General features: G+C 44.4%; 1 protein-coding gene across 1 annotated transcript in view; it reads right to left on the reverse strand.

Annotated features, from left to right (window-relative positions):
* TXNDC16 (thioredoxin domain containing 16) overlaps positions 1–21,413 on the reverse strand; it is a 180,643-nt gene that overhangs the window by 120,410 nt on the left and 38,820 nt on the right. The window contains exons 3-5 of the mRNA XM_082242654.1: positions 12,729–12,901; positions 3,548–3,630; positions 1,769–1,830 (exon numbers count right to left, since the gene is read on the reverse strand). Of these exons, the coding sequence (XP_082098780.1) occupies positions 1,769–1,830; positions 3,548–3,630; positions 12,729–12,882 (299 nt within the window). The 5' untranslated portion in view covers positions 12,883–12,901. The remainder of the gene's footprint in view (positions 1–1,768; positions 1,831–3,547; positions 3,631–12,728; positions 12,902–21,413) is intronic.

The raw sequence follows: 21,413 nt of genomic DNA on the forward strand, positions 1-21,413 counted from the left end.
CTGCAGCTCCTCCGGTATTCCTGAAACCTGCGTCCTGTTACCTGCTTGATACCCGTTTGACCTTTGGCTTGTTCCTGACTTCGTTGACCTGCTGCCCGTCCTGACCCCGACTTGTTTGACCATTCTCTGGAATCTTCCTTATCTGCTTTTCTACCTTTGGACCTTGACTGGTTTCCCCTTGGTGGGGCGACCTTGAGGACCGCGACCTGGTATTCACACGCAGCGAAGTCCATCCTCACCACTAGAGGCTCTGGCGAAAACCAGTGGATACTTAGACTACGCACCTCAGGCTAGCCTGTGCCACCCACCTTGGGGGTTCCCGTCCAAGCTCCGCCCTCTGACCCCCACTAGGCCTTCCTCTGCTGTCAGGCTACCCCCTGAACCCTAACAATGCTACTTAGTCCTTTCATGGCCTGAGGTCACTGATGCCTTGATGCACTGGTACAATTTAGCAGCATCTGTATGTCTCAGTTATTGTGAAAATAACTCTATGACTAATTTGTATTTTTTTTAATTAATTGTGTTAAATTGGTTCTAAAGGATTAAGGTTTAATGCCTTAAAGGAGAAATACAGCCAAAGCTTGTTTAGCTGTATGTCTCCTGTGGATCACAGAAGTGCAGATCATTTTGCACTCCTCTGACCCATTTTCAGCAGACAGCGGTCTGAAGTCTGCTGACATCAGAGAGCCGGTCCTTGCGACACTGAAGTCGAGATCCACCCACTTGCACGGACCAGCTTCCAGCTCAGCGAGCCGCTGAGAGCCCGAGCCAGCTGCTCCCTGCCCTCCACTGCCCAGGGCTCCAGTGAGTGCGGGGGGCAGAGCAGAGAGCTGCTTACTGACAGCCAGCAGCTCTCTGCTCAGGAATCTTTGAGAACCGAGAGATCGGTTTGGAGTGTTAGATCGCTCGGTTCTCAGTGCTAGAGGCGCCAGGGAACCGATGCTGCATCTTTTTTTTTAGATGGTGAATGTGATTAGCACAGGGCCAATCAGCACTGTCCAGACAGAGGGTCAGGGGTCATGCAGCCTCTTGGGACAATAAGGCTCAGTTCACATTGGGGCGGCTTCAATGTCGCCTGACTCTGAAGCCGCCCCATGCAGCACGACCTCATTCAAGTCGTCCCCAAAATAGTGCAGGAACCTTTTTCTAAGTCGGAGTGACTTGAGTTGCATCGATTATAACGGTTCCGATGCACTGAATGGAGCGCGACTTGTCAGGAGGCTAAGTCGCCTGACAAGTTGCCCCAGTGTGAACCGGGACTAAGAGGAGAATGAAAATTCCTCCTACAAGCTTTAACGAGGCACAGATAAAAGTCACAAGACTGCTATATACTGCTGATAAGAAAGGGTATTTAGCAGTATATATTTACTAAAATAATTGCATTTCCATGTTCTGTGTACTGTGGGAGACCAGATATAGTGACTGCAGGCTCCTGGGTTTAATAACACTTTAAATCCTATATAACTGTTCACACTGCAGGTGCTCTGCACTTTAAAAAGTCTGCTTTAAAAGTGCACCAAAAAGGCACCTTCCACTGTAAGTCAATGGGAGCACATCAAAAGCGCATCAGTGTGAAAAGGTCTTAGGTTAGGGGGGAAAAAAGGATAAGTGCACCTTGTTTTAAAGTGCACTTGTTCTTTAGGATTTCTACAATCTATGTTTTTCCAGTGAAGCCTCCAGCCTGCATGCGATGCCTGCTATCACTAACATAGTGATCACACGATTTGGAGTCAATCTGATGATTCAGCGGAGTCCAGTCATTGTTTACCTGAAGAAGTAAGCATTTCCTTCTGAACAGAACTTGATGGTGTCTTCTTTCACACAATTAACCTGACCGGTAAAATGGAAACATAAAACCAAGAGTGTCTGAATTATCACAAACAGTGAAAATACAGATAATAAAAATAGTAGCTTGCAATTTCCAAGTCAACGTTAAAGCTGACAACCAGGCAGATGTAAAAAACACAGATTAATGCAGCTCAGTATTTAGCATTACACTAATAAAGCAGTGTAAGTGCCTGAAATTAACTTGGTATCAGCCTCTTAAGATCTCTGAACAGCAGAGCTTGGACCGGGAAAGGGAGAAGCATAGACACATAAAACCATTAATGTATATTGTCTTTAACTAACTCCATACCGGGCGAATTCCAGCATTTCTCTCCTACATGTAAAAATCATAGTTTTGCTAGAAAATTGCTCAGAACCCCCAAAAATTATATTTATTTTTTTAGCAGAGACCCTATGGAATAAAATGGTGGTCATTGCAATTTTTTATGTCATACAGTATTTGCGCAACCATTTTTCAAACGCGATATTTAAAAAAATAAATTTCTCTGGCTCAAACGTTTGCGGCGATACCTCACATGTGTGGTTTGAATGTTATTTATATATGTGGACGTCACCTACGTATGTGCTCACTTCTACGTGTGAGCATGAGGGGATGGGGCGCTTTAAATAATTTTTTTTTTTATGGTTTATTTAAATTGTTTTATTTTTACACTTTCCATTTACATTTTTTTTATCACTTTTATTTCTATTACAAAGTAAACATCCCTTGTAATAGGAATAGGGCATGACAGGTTCTCTAAAGGACCCCAGATCTCTCCTCTTGCCTGGAAAGCCTGAGATCAAAAAAAAGAAAAAAAAAAGATCTCAGGCTTTCTAGCTGAACACATGGCACTGTTTACAACTGCCGGGCTGGGGGTGATGTCATAACGTCGCGCCCAGCCTCCAAGAGTCATAGAGATATAATTGAGAAATAGAGACATAATTCCTCCTGTGGCTCGCCGATTGCAAGAACTTGCCGGTAGAAGCACCGGAGGGCGGCAGGAGGGGTGTCCCCTCCCACCGCCTGTAAAAACAATCAAGTGGCTGAACAGGTAGCTGCAGGCATCATTCAGATATCTCCACTGAAAGCCCAGGACGTCATATGACGTTCAGCCATATGGAAGTGGTTAAACAGTAACCTGATAAAATTGCCTTTCATCTGAATTCCTCCTGAAAGTTTGCAGTACACCCCATTACATGTGACTGCTGTGCTGTTCACGGTTCTCCTTGCTGGAGAGGAAGTTGTACCTGAGAACCTGTAGTGCAATAAACTACCTGCTTCTGCTTCATTCATTCTGTGGATCTGAGCTTCTTTCACCTCTCCTGCTGGTTTATGATTATTCCACCTCCAGTCATCAGACCACCATGAAAGGGAGGGGGGATGTAGCTTAAACTTGAGGAAGCAGAGCCCTGCCTCTACCAAGATGGCTGCCTCCACACAAAGACACAGTGCAGAGCAAGACATGGCAAGTCAGTAATGGGGAAAAGACCTGCAGCAGGGAGATACTAGTGACGGGTCCTTTGCCCTCTGCCTATCTTTTTGGGCACAGCTTCCACAGTACAAGGCCTCCTCTAATATTCCCTATTCGTAGCTTCTATAAACATAAACATTTTATGAAAAATTACTATTCCCCCCTCCAAAATAAAATCCTCCAAAAAACCCCAAAGTCAAAAGTCAATATTATTGGCAATATTTTGCATGTTTTGTTAAAGACTTTACCTTGGCAACATAAATCCCATAGTCCTCCAGAACCCCAGCCGATTTTTGTAATTCCTCCAAAAAAATGACATTGTTGGCAAACTCTGAAATTAAATGCATAAACAATCAAAGAAAAACTTCGCTCTCGAGAGCTAAATTAAACACAAACCACATCCTAGTATAGCTGCTGAAATGTAACTCTTTATGTGATAAAACACTTACTAAAGATAGTGGTCACATCAATGTGTGGAAGAATATATAAAAATAAAAAAAAAACACAGGGACACTGTGTGGTCACTGTAATTCCTCAGCATGTTGTAGATGTAAGGAGCTTTAAATGACAGGAGGAGTGGCTGGCATAGTTTCTACTCATTGCTAATGATCTGAAAGTAGACCTAGCATCAGATATATTTCTTTAGGTTAAAGTGATTGTAAAGTCTCATTTTTTATCTATAAAAATAACAAACATGTTATACTTACCTCCTCTGTGCAGTAGTTTTGCACAGGGCAGCCCAGATCCTCCTCTACTCGGGTCCCTGGCTGGAGCTCCTGGCCCCTCCCTCCTGTCGAGTGCCCCCACAGCAAGAAGCTTGCTATGGGGGCACCCAAGCCGAGCTGCAGCTCTGTGTGTCCATTCAGACATGGCGCCACTGCTGTGTCTCAATCAGGAGAGAGAGTCCCGGACAGCTGAAGTACTCATGCACATCGCTGGATAGAGAGGGCGCTGCTGCACACAGAAGGCTTTTTTTCTTAATGCATAGAATGCAAAAAGATAAAAAACCTTCTGATTTTACAACCACTTTGAGTGCATGCTAGGTAACCTGTAAGGGTCCATTTACACCATTTTGCATTTCTTTTTACTGAGTAACATTGTGTTGCATTACATAAAAATGTAGCTTGCAGTACTTTTTTCAGGTCACCCAAATGCAATGTAGAGGGGTGAACTACACTTCTTTTTACTGTCTATGCATTGGGAATAGGTTTTAAAAAAAACATCCACACATTTGGTATGAATGGACAGGCCAGAAGGTGTCTTATGTCCTGATGGCAAGAAAAGGAGAAAATCTGCTAGAACAGCCTTTTTTTAACCAGGGTTCCATGGAACACAAAGGTTCCTCTAGAGCAGGGGTTTCAAAATGACGGCCCTCCAGCTTTTGCGGAACTAAAAGTTCCATCATGCCTCTGCCTATGGGAGTCATGTTGTTAAACTGTCAGCCTGTCAATGCATCATGGGTATTGTAGTCCTGCAACAGCTGGAGTGCCACCAGTTTGAGACCCCCTGCTCTAGAGGTTTTTAGGGGTTCCTTGAGCAATCAACAATTCTGCCTTTCAGATAGGTAACTAATGACACAAATTATCTTTTTATCTATCTATAATGGGAGCATTCTTCTCATTGACCACCAATGTAAGAGGGTACCTCTCCCACTGAAAACCAATGTACAGTAAGAGAGTTCTTTTCCCACTGACCAACAATGTAAGAGAGTCCTTCTCCCACTGATCCCCAATGAAAGAGGGTTCTTCTCCCACTGATCCCCAATGAAAGAGGGTCCTTCTCCCAATTTTTCTTTATTGAAAGTCTTGCAATCAATAAGCATAAAATCAATATACATAAATAAATATATACTTTGTACATATTTACATGAAAAGGGAAAAAAAAATATATAGCAAAGTCTCCTCTCAAACAAAGAATGGCTTTACAGCATGAACATGTCATTACCGGGGAAAATAATCTTAGTAAAACTCACACCACTGCACCAGACATCAAACCTGCGAGGTCAAGAAACAAAACCACCCCATTATACATACAGCCCTTCTTCAAAAAGAAGATATTAACCAACAAAAACAAAGGGATTTTAAGAGAAATAGTATAGGAAAAGAGCTCCTCCTCCAGAGATGGACAGTTCACCAAAGGCAGGTCTGATATTCCTCCATGCCCTTATCCAGACCGCTCAAGGCACCCTGCCCTTCTCAAGACTCCAAATCTTCCCAACCTCACCCAGAATATTGTGCACCACCAACTGGACAGGGAGGATTTTCTTCCGCAAGGTAATCTGGCACCGTGCATTCCACGTGAAGTAATGGACAACTATAATAACTAGAAAAAGTACAGAGACACTGGAGCAAAAAGTGGTCCATAGACTCCACTTTACCAATACACTCCACTCTAGGACAATCCCGATCATCCACAGGGCAATGCTTCAGGTTCCCTCTCACAGAGCCTTCCATGGAAAGCGAGCCAGGCTTGATCCCTAAACTTCAAAGGGATTCTTCCTAAATTGATTAAACGCAACCCCTCCCTCATTACGGAGCCTGGGCAATCCCTTAAGGCCAGTGACACACTGAAAGCAGACCCCAAAATTCTCTTCTCCAGAAGCTTCCTGGGGAGGGACTGGATATCCTCCACTGTCACCTGCCACTGCCAAAGTATTTTCAGACACGGGGCCACATAAGCCGAAAGCCTGCCATGTTGGACACTCAGACTTTTCACTGGCCCGCCATCTTCCCAACATCGTAGAAAAGGTCTAAACCAAAACTGAACAAAACCCACTGATGCCGGCGGGGTCTCTGCTAACATATTACCAAGATTGTACTTTAAAAAGAGCAGAGAAAAGAATACTAAAGGGTTGACAATTCCTAGGCCAACCTCCCGCTTGGACAGGTAAGTTACATTGCGTTTGATCAGGTTAAGCCTATTTCCCCAAAACAGTTGGAAAAAGCAGCTGTGCACCCTTGCATAGATAGATTCTGGCAAGATACAAAGCTGACATATAAAAATATCGGGATCAGGTGTGTTCTGATCAAGTCAACCCTCTCCCTCAAGGAAAGTTTCCATTTCTTCCAGCTTGCTACTTTGGCATTAGCATCCACCAACCTGCTTTCCCAATTTCGATGACCATAATCACCAGGACCAAATTTGATGGGCAACACTTTAATTTCCTGCTAGGGCTCTGGGAAAGCATCTGGAAGTTCGAAGCCTTCACCCATCCAGAAAACGACACTCTTTTCATGGTTGACTTTAGAGCCAGAAGCCTCTGTGTACTTCTCTATTACAGAAACCAACTCCTGCGCCTCCTCCATCTCAGAGATAATAACAGATACATCCTCGGCATAGGCCACGACCTACAGATGACGCCCAAGGAGGAGGGTGAAACGCGTCTAGCAATTGGTTGAGCGTATCTCGTCACGCAGTACGTCACATCCGGCCAGTGGAACGCACGCTGTGAGAGCAGCAACCACCGAGCCGATCACTGCTTTTTACCCATCTATGTTTGTAAGTAGTTCTATGTATTGATCAAATAAACACTGTTCATACTTACTTCACCATGGATGGCATTCTGTCTTTATGAGGGCCTGTAGGAATATCGGCACCTATATGAATATCGGCATTTATATGTAAGGATCCTTTTCCAACATACAAAAAGGCTGTCTCCACGAGGATTATTATTACCAGAAAAGTCTAATTGATACCCACCGCTTTACTCGCTTCTATTTGTGGTAAGTAGGGAACCACGAGGGGAGAACCAGCACTTTCATCTAAGAAGTGGAGCACTACAGCACTTTGTTTTGCACTTTGCACTTAAGGACTTTGATTTATGCAGTGGTTTTATATACTATTTATACCCATGTATTTATTTTTGATGCACTGTATACACTAGGATTTTTTGGCATATTTATTGGACATATGCAATATGCAATAATTTATCTCACATTATTACATAGCAGCGTGGAAAATCACGGATTATACATCTAAGGGTCTGGTGACACCTCTGTCAGGGGTTTTCCCTGCATGTCTGCACTGGGCTTCTCCACAGCAGGAACTCCAACAGGCAGCTGTTTACAGAGCTTCTTATCTTTCTGCTTCTCACCTGGGACACCATCCACCACAGCAGGTGGGGCAGCATGGTGTATTGGGATTTCTCCACCAGTAGTGGCTTTGCTGGCTTGTATCTCCTCTACTCATCCTGAGGGACTTCTGATGGATCATCAGAAAAGACAAGCTTGATACTCTTGCTCACTCTCAACCCCCTGGCTGGTTGCCGCTGGTGATTCCCAGGACTGAATTGGCCGGGTCAGCTATTATCTGAGGCTGCCAATCCATGGAACTGGCTGGTGTCTGGCTGGCAAATCTCCTCTCATTGTCAAACTTTTCTTTAAACACTCCACTTCTGTCTTTCAGCTTTTCCAATAATAAAGATTGTTTCTTTGCCTTTTCTTCTAATTCCTGTAACTCAGGCTTCATGGCCAAATGATTTTTACTCCAGGCCTGGCAATACTTGGCTCTGAAGTATTTGTGTTCAACCTTCAAAACTTTAAGTTTTTCTTCAGCTCTTCCAATAGCCCTAAAATGATTGATAATCTTCTGGCTGAAGACATCTGCATTGTCACCAGGGCCTGGACCCACAGTCAGGTCCTCAACCTCCTCCTCATAAGGCCCTGTGTCATCAGGGGGATCCCTCCTAGGGCCTCCCCCAGGATCAGGCATTTTTCCTGGGCCAAGCTAGCAGGCAAGGCCCAGGCTTGAAAAACGCTGGAGAGCTCCTTTAGTGTGTCCTCCTCCATCTCCCCCTGACTACCAATGTAAGCGGTCCTTCTCCCACTAACCAACAATGTAAGAGGGTCCTTTCCCCACTGATCACCAATGTAAGAGGGTCCTTCTACCACTGATCACCAATGTAAAAGGGTCCTTCCCCCACTAATCACCAATGTAAGAGTGTCCTTCTCCCACAGACCAACAATTTAATAGGGTCCTTCTCCCACTGGCCAACGATGTAAGAGGTCCTTCTCCCACTAACCAACAATATAAAAGGGTCCTTTTCCCCATGATCACACATGAAAGAGGGTCCTTCTCCCACTGATCACCAATGTAAGAGAGTCCTTCTCCAATTGACCATCAATGTAAGAGAGTCCTTCTCACACTGATCACCACTGTAAGAGCTCCCACTGACCAACAATGTAAGAGGGTCCTTCTGCCATTGACCAAAAATGCAAGGGGGTTCTTCTCCCACTGATCACAAATGAAAGAGGGTCCTTCTCCCACTGTCCAACAATGTAAGAGAGTCCCACTGACCACCAATGTCAAAGGGTTTTTCTCCCACTGATCACCAACATAAGAGCTCCAACTGACCAACAATGTAAGAGGGTCCTCCCCCCCACTAACCAACAATGTAAGAGGGTCCTTCTCCAACTGATCACCAATGAAAGAGGGTCCTTCTCCCACTGACCAATAATGTGAGCGGATCATTCTTCCACTGATCACCAATGTAAGAGGGTCCTTCTACCACTGATCACCAATGCAAGAGGGTCCTTCTCCCAATGAACAACAATGTATGAGGGTCCTTTTCCCACTGACCAACAATGTAAGAGGGTCCTTCTCAATCTGACCAACAATGTAAAAGGGTCCTTCTCCCACTGACCAACAATGTAAGAGGGTCCTTTTCCCACTGACCAATAACGTAAGAGAGTCCTTCTCCCACTGACCAATGTAAGAGAGTCCTTCTCCAAGTGACCATCAATGTAAGAGGGTCCTTCTACCACTGACCAGCAATGTAAGAGGGTCCTTCTCCCACTGACCTGCAATGTAAGAGGGTCCTTCCCCCACTGACCAACAATGTAAGAGGGTGCTTATCCTACTGATCATCAATATGAGGCCAACAATGTAAGAGAGTCCTACCTCTGACAATCAATGTAAAAGGATCCTTCTCCCACTGACCAGCAATGTAGGACAGCTCTTCTCTTACTGATCATCTATGTAAGACAGCCCTTCTCCCACTGATCACCAATGTAGGAGCTCCTACTGACCAACAATGTAAGAGGGTCCTTCTCCCACTGACCAAAAATGTAAGAGGGTCCTTTTCCCCATGATCACACATGAAAGAGGGTCCTTCTCCCACTGATCACCAATGTAAGAGAGTCCTTCTCCAATTGACCACCAATGTAAGAGAGTCCTTCTCACACTGATCACCACTGTAAGAGCTCCCACTGACCAACAATGTAAGAGGGTCCTTCTGCCATTGACCAAAAATGCAAGGGGGTTCTTCTCCCACTGATCACAAATGAAAGAGGGTCCTTCTCCCACTGTCCAACAATGTAAGAGAGTCCCACTGACCACCAATGTCAAAGGGTTTTTCTCCCACTGATTACCAACATAAGAGCTCCAACTGACCAACAATGTAAGAGGGTCCTCCCCCCACTAACCAACAATGTAAGAGGGTCCTTCTCCAACTGATCACCAATGAAAGAGGGTCCTTCTCCCACTGACCAACAATGTGAGCGGATCATTCTTCCACTGATCACCAATGTAAGAGGGTCCTTCTCCCACTGATCACCAATGTAAGAGGGTCCTTCTCCCACTGATCACCAATGCAAGAGGGTCCTTCTCCCACTGAACAACAATGTGAGCGGGTCATTCTCCCACTGATCACCAATGTAAGAGGGCCCTTCTTTCACTGATCACCATTGTAAGAGGGTCCTACTCCACTGATCACCAATGCAAGAGGGTCCTTCTCCCACTGAACAACAATGTGAGTGGGTCATTCTCCCACTGATCACCAATGTAAGAGGGCCCTTCTTTCACTGATCACCATTGTAAGGGGTTCCTACTCCACTGATCACCTATGTAAGAGGGTCCTTCTACCACTGAACAACAATGTATGAGGGTCCTTTTCCCACTGACCAACAATGTAAGAGGGTCCTTCTCAATCTGACCAACAATGTAAAAGGGTCCTTCTCCCACTGACTAACAATGTAAGAGGGTCCTTTTCCCACTGACCAATAACGTAAGAGAGTCCTTCTCCCACTGACCAACGTAAGAGAGTCCTTCTCCAAGTGACCATCAATGTAAGAGGGTCCTTCTACCACTGACGAGCAATGTAAGAGGGTCCTTCTCCCACTGACCTGCAATGTAAGAGGGTCCTTCCCCCACTGACCAACAATGTAAGAGGGTGCTTATCCTACTGATCATCAATATGAGGCCAACAATGTAAGAGAGACCTACCTCTGACAATCAATGTAAAAGGATCCTTCTCCCACTGACCAGCAATGTAGGACAGCTCTTCTCTTACTGATCATCTATGTAAGACAGCCCTTCTCCCACTGATCACCAATGTAGGAGCTCCTACTGACCAACAATGTAAGAGGGTCCTTCTCCCACTGACCAAAAATGTAAGAGGGTCCTTTTCCCCATGATCACACATGAAAGAGGGTCCTTCTCCCACTGATCACCAATGTAAGAGAGTCCTTCTCCAATTGACCACCAATGTAAGAGAGTCCTTCTCACACTGATCACCACTGTAAGAGCTCCCACTGACCAACAATGTAAGAGGGTCCTTCTGCCATTGACCAAAAATGCAAGGGGGTTCTTCTCCCACTGAGCACAAATGAAAGAGGGTCCTTCTCCCACTGTCCAACAATGTAAAAGAGTCCCACTGACCACCAATGTCAAAGGGTTTTTCTCCCACTGATCACCAACATAAGAGCTCCAACTGACCAACAATGTAAGAGGGTCCTCCCCCCACTAACCAACAATGTAAGAGGGTCCTTCTCCAACTGATCACCAATGAAAGAGGGTCCTTCTCCCACTGACCAACAATGTGAGCGGATCATTCTTCCACTGATCACCAATGTAAGAGGGTCCTTCTCCCACTGATCACCAATGTAAGAGGGTCCTTCTCCCACTGATCACCAATGCAAGAGGGTCCTTCTCCCACTGAACAACAATGTGAGCGGGTCATTCTCCCACTGATCACCAATGTAAGAGGGCCCTTCTTTCACTGATCACCATTGTAAGAGGGTCCTACTCCACTGATCACCAATGCAAGAGGGTCCTTCTCCCACTGAACAACAATGTGAGTGGGTCATTCTCCCACTGATCACCAATGTAAGAGGGCCCTTCTTTCACTGATCACCATTGTAAGGGGTTCCTACTCCACTGATCACCTATGTAAGAGGGTCCTTCTACCACTGAACAACAATGTATGAGGGTCCTTTTCCCACTGACCAACAATGTAAGAGGGTCCTTCTCAATCTGACCAACAATGTAAAAGGGTCCTTCTCCCACTGACTAACAATGTAAGAGGGTCCTTTTCCCACTGACCAATAACGTAAGAGAGTCCTTCTCCCACTGACCAACGTAAGAGAGTCCTTCTCCAAGTGACCATCAATGTAAGAGGGTCCTTCTACCACTGACCAGCAATGTAAGAGGGTCCTTCTCCCACTGACCTGCAATGCAAGAGGGTCCTTCTCCCACTGACCTGCAATGTAAGAGGGTCCTTTTCCTACTGATCATCAATATGAGGCAAACAATGTAAGAGAGTCCTACCTCTGACAATCAATGTAAAAGGATCCTTCTCCCACTGACCAGCAATGTAGGACAGCTCTTCTCTTACTGATCATCTATGTAAGACAGCCCTTCTCCCACTGATCACCAATGTAGGAGCTCCTATTGACCAACAATGTAAGAGGGTCCTTCTCCCACTGACCAAAAATGTAAGAGGGTCCTTCTCCCACTGACCTCCAATGTAAAATGGTCCTTTTCCCATTGACCAACAAAGTAAATAGGTCCTTCTCCCACTAACCAACAATGTAAGAAGGTCCTTCTCCCACTGATCACCAATGTAAGAGGGTCCTTCTCCCAGTGATCACCAATGTAAGAGGGTCTTACTCCACTAATCACCAATGTAAGAGGGTCCTTATCCCACTGATCACCAATATAAGAGGGTCCTTCTCCTACTGATCACCAATGTAAGAGTGTCCTTCTCCTACTGATCACCAATGCAAGAGGGTCCTTCTCCCCCTGAACAACAATGTATGGAGGGTCCTTCTCCCACTGACCAACAATGTAGGAGGGTCCTTTTCTCACTGACCAACAATGTAAGAGGGTTCTTATCCCACTGACCAACCTTAAAGGATCCTTCTCCAAGTGACCACCAATGTAAGAGGGTCCTTCTCCCACTGACCACCAATGTATACCGTGGCAAAACCTTAATCAATTAATCACAGCATGGAAATCTGATACCGTCACATGCCTAGTACAGTTGTTAGACGAGGGCAGAATAGGCTTCACTGAAGAGACGTTTTTTCATTGATCGCTTAATGCAAGATGATCCTAATGATCACCAAAGGGTGAGAAGGGCTCTGCTAAAGAATGCCAGTGCTTGTAGTAGCTCAGCAGCTGAAGCACTGCCTGCTTTGTTCAATTTCTTACCAGTGTTACTGAAATACAACAGTGAATTCTTTCCAGGTGCCAGGTTGGTGGCATAAGAGTCCGGGCTTAATTGAGGTAACACAGCCTTTGCTGCAGTCAGAAAAACTATATTCACTGTCAGGAGCAGCAAGAAAGTTCCAGGAACTCCGGGCATCTTGATGAGTGACCTGAACCTAGGAAACAATGAAACAAACGTTATAAAGATCTTCAATAGTAAAAGTTACAGGAATATACCATTTTACCATCAAACAATACAAAAGTGCCCCAACGACAATACTGTAACACATAAGCTGTTAAATTGTGTGTACACCCTAACAATTACAGCATATCTTTGGTTATTTCCACATTGTATTTAAAATATTTCACTTATTTCTAATCTACTCTTAATAATCGGAGAGAACTTGCAGGTTATAAACGTACTTTTGAAGATCCCTTCAAATTTACTTCCCTGAATTATATGACATGTATTCACTATGGTCTGTAAGTAGGCACTGCTGTGTCACACATTTTACAGAGCCTGTCTTCTGACCTACAGAGGTGCTGAAAGGAGTTTCAGGAGGCGGAATTAGTACAGGAATCACTTCTTGCAGGCAGCAAGGTACCATGGGATATGTAGTCCTTAGAAATTGAGGAGAAGCTGCAAAGCAATGCAATGCAGGGAATCCAGGAAGATGTGGAAAGAGATGTCCAGCAGACAGGCAACACTCTTGCACAACATGCAAGGAGATTTTTCAAGTAAGCTTCTATTCAGTGCCGGGACAAGGTCATCTGGTGCCCAGAGCGAAGATGGCAAACTGCGCCCCCCCCCCCGGGGTATAAAGAAAAAGTCAGTGTCATTTCAAAACCAATATTTCCCATAGATGCCAATGTTAAAAACAAGGAGCAGCGCCATGTCAAGTTGACCAAGATTTCCTATAGATGCCAATGTTAGACAGGGAGCAGTGCCATGCCAAGCTGTCCAAGATTTCCCATAGACGCCAATGTTAGACAAGGAGCAGTGCCATGTCAAGCTGACTGAGATTTCCCATAGACGCCAATGTTAGACAAGGAGCAGTGCCATGTCAAGCTGACCGAGATTTCCCATAGACGCCAATGTTAAAAACCGGCAGCAGTGCTATGTCAAGTTGACCAAGATTTCCTATAGACGCCAATGTTAAAAACCGGGAGTAGTGCCATGCCAAGCCGACCAAGCTGTGTCCATACTCGTGAGCAGTGCCGGTCCTAGCAAGCAAGAGGGTCATGGAGGCGGGCGGGGAGAGAGGAGGCGGGCAGGGAATTGGGAGAACTGAAGGCAGCCTGACAGGAATCTTCACTGAGTGAAGCACAATGCCGGACGTTGATCCGGCACTGACTTCATCCCCAGGAGCCTCTCATGGGGCCCCCCACTGGTCCCGGGCACTCAGTCAGATGGGTCAGTCCGTCCCTGGTATGAACTAACACACCAGGCGGGCGAGCGGCCGCTAATGGCTGCCTGTAATGAAGTGAGCCCTTCACTTCCCTGTCAGTGGAGATACCCGCCTGACAGCGAAGTGAAGGTCTCACTTCGTTACAGCTATTAGCGGCCGCCCGTCTGCCCGCCCGGTGTGTTAGTAGTCACAAACACTTCACCTGTGCTGCGCTGCGCCCCCCTTCCTCTACTAAATGGTGCCGCCCAGGGCACCCTCCTTTCCGCCCCCCCCCCCCCCCCCTGTACCGGCTCTGCTTCTATTGCAGCCTTTCTCAACCTTTTCAACACAGAGGAACCCTTGAAATAAATTTCAGGTCTCGGGGAACCCCTGTTAAAAAATGAAAATCTACAACTCATGACACATTAGTGTGACAGTCAGTGGGAAGAATGCTCTTTGCTCTTGTCATCATTGGGAAGAATTACCCCCTTACAGAGAGCTAAAAGGAACAATGGTATAATTGGGAACTTATCTGAGAGGCAGAAATTCCCCATTGCTCAAGGAACCCCTGGCAACCTCAGGAGGAACCCTGGTTGAAAAACCCTGTTCTATTGGATTGACAAAAGGTTATAAAATTAAAGTAAATGATGAGACCATAGAACTCTTATTTGCTCCCTTTTGGTCTGTTAATGTATAGGTAAAGGCAAATATAACAAGATATGGGATGATTGGTATTCATCAACGCTAACACTCTGCTAATTGGGTAGGGATCCTGGTGTGATGTCCTGGGGTAGGGGGTGCCCGACTGTAAGGTTGTGAGGCACTGGTATATTTGCCCTTTATGTTTCCTATAACTAGCGGATTCACCACAGACGGGTAACACACCAAAAGATTGTAGTTGTTTTCTGGTTATTATTTTATTTGCTCTAGTTGGATAAGTGCCTGACTGTCCTCTGTGTTACTTACCAAAAACATATCTCTATGCTAATGTATTGGCACATGCTTTTCCGTTTTAATTTTTGTGCATATAATGTATGTTGTTTTTTTTTTTTTGCACAATTTTAAATCAAGAGAGTTTAAAAAAAAATTTTGGTAAAGGCAATTTTTTTTTTTTTTTTTTTTCGTTTTGGATAAAGTGGAGATGGATTAGAACACACCTTTTTTATTGCTGTCTGTGCCCCCATTAAGGAGATTTACCCTGTCTTTGTGTCCTGTTTACCATTATCAATAAAAGTGAAAGTAAAAGAAAACCCCAAATTTCAGGTTGTCACCAGAAAAGTAATAGAAGGGAAATCTTCCAATGAGGACACTAGTTCTGGTGATCTGGTGGACCCCAATGGATTCCCTTAATTTGCAGGGATTTCCCCTAACTTCCTGTTTGGCTATGGGACAGGAAGTAAAAGTAAATCTCAAAAAAAATCTGACAGGGGGTTATAATCCTCTCTTGCTCTCTAAATTTAAATAAAAAAGTTTTACCTATAGTTCTAAGTATACCAACAAAAAGTCTTTGTTTTATCTGTCTGGTGACCAATATCATTCAACTCACTTCCTCTGGACCCGGGTCCTCCTATCAGCATGCTTCTTGTCAGCACATGAAATGATTGACTCCTGGCTCTGCTTCTTCCTCTCACACTCCAGCCCTGTTGTACAGAGACTTCAGGAGGATGAGACAGGGTCACATTCAAATACTTACACTCACCACCAAAACAGCCCCAGCATAAGTGAAAGGGGGGGGGGGGTAGGATGGGGGACAGATGAAAGGGGGGTTCCTGACAGGAAGGAGGGGAACCCGGGGGTCTGTCCATCCCAAAGAGGGGCCCACATCCAGGGGGAGAGGGGGGACAGACTCTCACCATACCAGGAACCGGTTGGGCTCTGCTCCAGACAGAACCCCTGTCCATCGAAATGGGGGGGGGCTGTCGACCAGGAGGAAAGCTGCAACCCGGGCCGAGACCCAGTTGTATGCAGCCTCACAAGGGGTTTAACTTGCAGGCCAGCCCCAGTCCAGTGGGGCTATGTTGCGGCCGACCTAGCGTGGAGCTGGCCAGACTGGGGTGACCACTGGATCTAGATTATCGAGCCTGTCGCCCAGTCCGGCAGTTGATTGTAGATCTCACAGGAAAAATCCAGGAGAAAAGAAAAAAAAAAAATTGCCAGGACCAGAGATCCCAGCAAGGAATTAGGTCCTTACTCTTGACTAGGCAGCAAAAAACTGAGTGGCTATAGCAGGGAGAGGGAGTATACCCCCAAGGACTGCCCATAGGCGTAGCCAGACTTTTTTTCTGCCTAGTGTCATACTCCTGTATGGGGCAGTATAACCCAATGGTTAAAAATATCAGGAGCTGTGTCCGTCAATGAACGAAAGAGAAATAAGTTATTATACTTACCTCTTCAGTGGCCCGTGTCTCCTATCTTCGCTCCAATGAAGCACTACAGCCTCTGTCGCACACTTCAGCATTCAAGCACTGTAGATCATACATCATTTTTGTTTTTTTAATAACATGTTTTTAGCTTTTGCCAAATCATAACGGTACTTTCCTATCTAACAGATGTAAACTCAAACTAATTCAAACTTATTTCCCAAAAGCCCTGTGTATCATAAACAATTGCCTTTTTTAAACTCTTTGCCAGTAAAACAATTCACAAGTGTATTTTAAAGAATTATTTTTAGTGGAGTTGTCCTTTAACACTTTCACTGCCGCCAATGTAAGGCTTACATCAGCAGAATCAGGGGCTTTTGCTACTGCAGCCGGGAATCCTTGTAAAAATTACAATCCGACTGTAAGCTTTCAGATGAAATAGAGCCCATGGATCGTTTCCACCAAAACCAGGAAAATGCGAGTCCCCCCTGCCAAGTTCCCTGAGCTCCTCTTACCACCTGCAAACCTGGGACCAGCAAGGCGGGTGTTCCAAAAAATATTTTGAATTTGTGTGCTTTAAAATTCACTTACAAAATTGGAGCTATCACCATTTTCTTCTCCAGGGTCTCTGCTTGGTTTCAGAAAATATATAATGTTTTGGGAATCTAAAAAGGTTTGTTTTGAGGCCTTAAAGATGCCATGAAAATGCGTGAAAATTTTTATTTAAAAAAAAAAAGAAGGTTGAAAAAACAGCTCTGGCTTCGAAAGCGTTCAAGCAACTACTTCCCCACTCATACCAGCAATAATCTGCCTGCAAAGCACAGAGAAGCATAAAAAGACCCAATGATGACGTCATTGGGTCTGAAAATAGGTAATGAATTGGATTTTTTTATTTTTTTTTTAAATTTCATTATCACGTCAATGGGGGAGGGGTTGTTGGGTGTACGAGAGACCAGAAAAGGCCAAACATAAACAGATTATATTTGAGCTTTTAAAAGACAACTTCCCCAACAGTGTCCTTCAAATGTGTACCTAACCATCAGCCTGGAGTTCTGTTTTTAATACTTCTAACAAGAATAGGTATAAAGAGAAAAATCCCTTTAATAAACAATATCTTGAATTGGATTGCAATCAAGACCTCTAAGTGGACTTGAAAAATCATCAGAAATTTTATTGCAGAGTACGGGGAGGGGGCTGAACATGGCGCCAGCAAGGAGCAGGTGCTAGGCTCACCAGGGGACCACCACCTGAGATATAAGTGGCGATAAAGGCAGAAGCCGTCAACTCACCCGCTATCCGCCGATCCCTGGCGCTGAGAACCTGGTGAGTTCGGAGAGCCTGGGGTAAAGAGTCCAGAGCGAGAGAGGAGAGGCAGTGTGGGAGAGACGCCGTGAGGAGGCGCATGTTCAGCTCTGCTCGGACCCACTCGGTTTGGCCGCTCGGGTACACGGCCGCAAAGCTCGGCCCCCACAGCTCCACAGCCGATCCCCGGACACGTAGATTGGGCTGGGAATAACGTGGAAAGGGGAGACCTGGGACGGATGAGCTGAAGGGGCTAGAGGGTCCCCGCAGAGACAAAAGTATAAGACATATGTGGAAGCTGGGAGGCACACAAATACCAGCCCCCATTACTGGACACAGTAGAAAGAGGCGAAGCCCCCAGGGTACGAAGCTATAGCGTCCATCAGAGCGATGAGTCTCTCCTCTCCTCTTCTTCACCTCACTTACAAGTGTTACATACCACATATGATATACAAACATTGTAAGAAATAAACGACTGAAGGAACTGTGAGCAAAACAAAAAAGAGTGAGCGGGGACATATTAGACTAGGAAAACACTGAAAGGGAGAAAAAGGAAGAAGACCCCAAAAGGGTGCCCCCTAAACAAAATATCTGGAAGCAATTTGGATGGGTCTGCGGAGGGAAAGGAATATGCTATGAGGACTGGAAACTGTTAGGAAAGGACCGAAGCCCATTAAGGGCGGTTCGGGAAAAGTTACCCAATTGAACTACCTAGAAGTGGCCAATATATAGAGAAGAAAAGGAGAGGGGAAAACAAAAAACAAATTAAGACAATAAGAAAAACAAACAAAGGGTAACCTCAGAATGAGGGGCAAACCAGCAAAGGATGGGGGGGGAGGGAGAGCCCTAAAAATAAGCGCAAGTCCGGGCACAATTAAAAAATATATGACCCATGAAGGAAATACTGATAGCATAACTACTGAAAAACAATTAGAAGCTAGAGGCAAACAAGCCACAGGGACCAATAAGAATGGGCAAAACAGACAATCAATGGGAGTGAATAGCCCCAATTATTCAAAAGATGAATTAGAGATGGAAAGTGATTCTGAAGCAGGGCATATAGAAGAGCAAAGGATAAAAGCACAATTGCCCACTAAAACAGAAATGGCTGATATGTTTGCAAAATTGGAACTTTCCCTTAAAACAGATATGGCAACAATACATGGGGATTTGGGACGATTATTGACAAGGGTGGAAGAAAAGGAAAGTCGATAATCACGCCCGAGAAATAAAAGAGTTTAAAGAACATATGAGAAACTTACAAATGGAACAAAGGAATATGAGGTATAAAATTGAAGTCCAGCAAAAACGCAATAGAAGGAAAAATTTGAGAATTCGAGGTTTACCAGAAACATCACTAGAGGAGAAATTAAAGGACATAATGAAAAAAGTGTTTAGCCAATAACAGAGACTTTGCAGATTGAAAGAGCCCATAGGATCAGGAAACTTCAAAATTTGACAGCGAAAATAGAGATGTAATAGTGAAATTTCGTTATTACGTGGATAAAGCACAAATATGGGAAAAACTTAGAAGAGCACCGCCGTTAAGTTTGGAAGGGACAAACCTCCAGATATTTGCAGATTTAGCACCAGAGACCTTAGCAAGAAGGAGGCTCCTTAAACCACTACTAGAACAAATGCGATTGCAGAACATTCAATATTCTTGGGGTTTCCCGGCCTGTTTGGTTGGACAAAAAGATGGTCGGATAGCAAGAATGAAATTCCCGGAAGAGATACAAGAGTTTTGTAAGAAACTTGACTTATCTATCCCCGACATACCTGGCTGGACAGATATAACAAGAAATGGGATAGAGTCAGAAAAAGACCAATGGCAACTTGTTCCTGAGAAGATCCCAATGTCTAAAAGAAAGTAGAAGAAATGGACAAAAGACTTGAAATAGGAGGGGAAGCAGGAGAAGGCAGGGGAGGGGCTGAGGTATAGATAGAAGAATATAAAACTATATGAAGGCGCCTGATACCCAATAATCTAAACAGTGTTAAAATCAACTATGTAGATTGTAGACTATGGGTCTACTATGTTATTGCTAAAGGGTTATTGCCAAAATGTTATTTAGAATTGGATGCATATTGGTCAACAATGTATTTTACTCTATTTTATTATTACACAATTTATGGATGCATTATAGATTTACTAATTATTTATGGATTTACTTCATCAACTTACTAGAATGTTTTATAACATTCTAGAATACACAATATTTATGGGTATACTATGTATTTATTTTATTTTTAATACGTGCACATGTATTTTAGATGTATGAATGATTTTATCGATTTAGTTCATCAACTCGCTAGAAAATTGTAAAAGTGCCACAGGGGATTGGAAATTGTGTCCCACTATTGGTTACTATATTATCGTACAGTTATTCATTATCTTTGGGACATTAAAGTTTATTTGTGGTTCACGAATGATTATTCACGAAAGGATTCACTCCAGAAATGAAGAGATTATTCTCCCGCTCTACAAGACTCTGGTCCGGCCACATTTGGAGTATGCTGTCCAGTTCTGGGCACCGGTCCTCAGGAAGGATGTGCTAGAACTGGATGTAAGGTTCTGGCACTCTCAGTGCCTCCTATCACATTATTTCCGGGTGATTTCCATCTACCTAGATAGAAGAAACACATATAGGTGTGTTTCCCTTTAAGACTGATGCTGTCATCACTCAGCGCCGGACTGGATGGCTATTTAGATCACCGGCTCTCACTCACATGTGTTCGTTCAAACACCCTTACCTGGATGCTAACTTGGCTTGAAGCTTTCGTGCTTGCAAGCATACCTCGCTGACGGAACCTCGTTGCGCTGATCCCTGTATCCCGCTTCCGGATCATCCGCTCCTCCTGAACCAACCTTCGGCTGTATTGCTATTAGTGCTAAGTACCCCGCAGGGGAACCTTCTATAAACTTATACTAAGCTTACACTATCTAGCTCTGCATAGTAAAGACTATTTATCATATCTGCATATCTAGATTGCTAGCTCTTAAGACTACTGCTACTTATTCCTGCACTGGGTTGATCTCTCTTGTATGTCCACCTGCTACTCTGTCATCTGCTACCATACATGATTGCTAAACCTACCTGCATCCATCTGCTACTGTCTTACCTTCAAGTGTCTGTCACCTACCACCTCCACTCAACCTGTCTCTTAAATCTTCATCACTGTGTTACTACATACATAAAGTCACTCTAGGAACCAGCTTGTTGAGTGTGTGTATTTACTAGCTGAATTAAGACCTTCCACACATGATGAGTCATTGAGGTTAGGAATGGTATTTCAGCATCTCTCTTACATGACTACTGAAGTGGAATATTTCTGCAGCTGAAAATCCACACCATACATGAAACGCAGGAGCGTTACAGATTGAACGAACCCACAAATGGATTCAGCAGAAATAACCACTCAGGTGACACAATTAAAACAGCAAGTAACTGCGTTAATACACGCACTTGCTGAATTAAAAGAAGACAATCAGGCTCTGTCGCAGCAGGTAATTAGACTGACACAACTTACCTCTGCTCAGTCCCCTGAACCCAAGATAAATCCCCCTTTGGTATTTACAGGCGATCGCAAAAAATTTCACGAATTTAAAAACGCATGTGAGTTACTTTTCTTGTTAA

Source organism: Pelophylax lessonae (assembly GCF_965119305.1).
Source record: "Pelophylax lessonae genome assembly, chromosome: 13".
Lineage (NCBI taxonomy): Eukaryota > Metazoa > Chordata > Amphibia > Anura > Ranidae > Pelophylax > Pelophylax lessonae.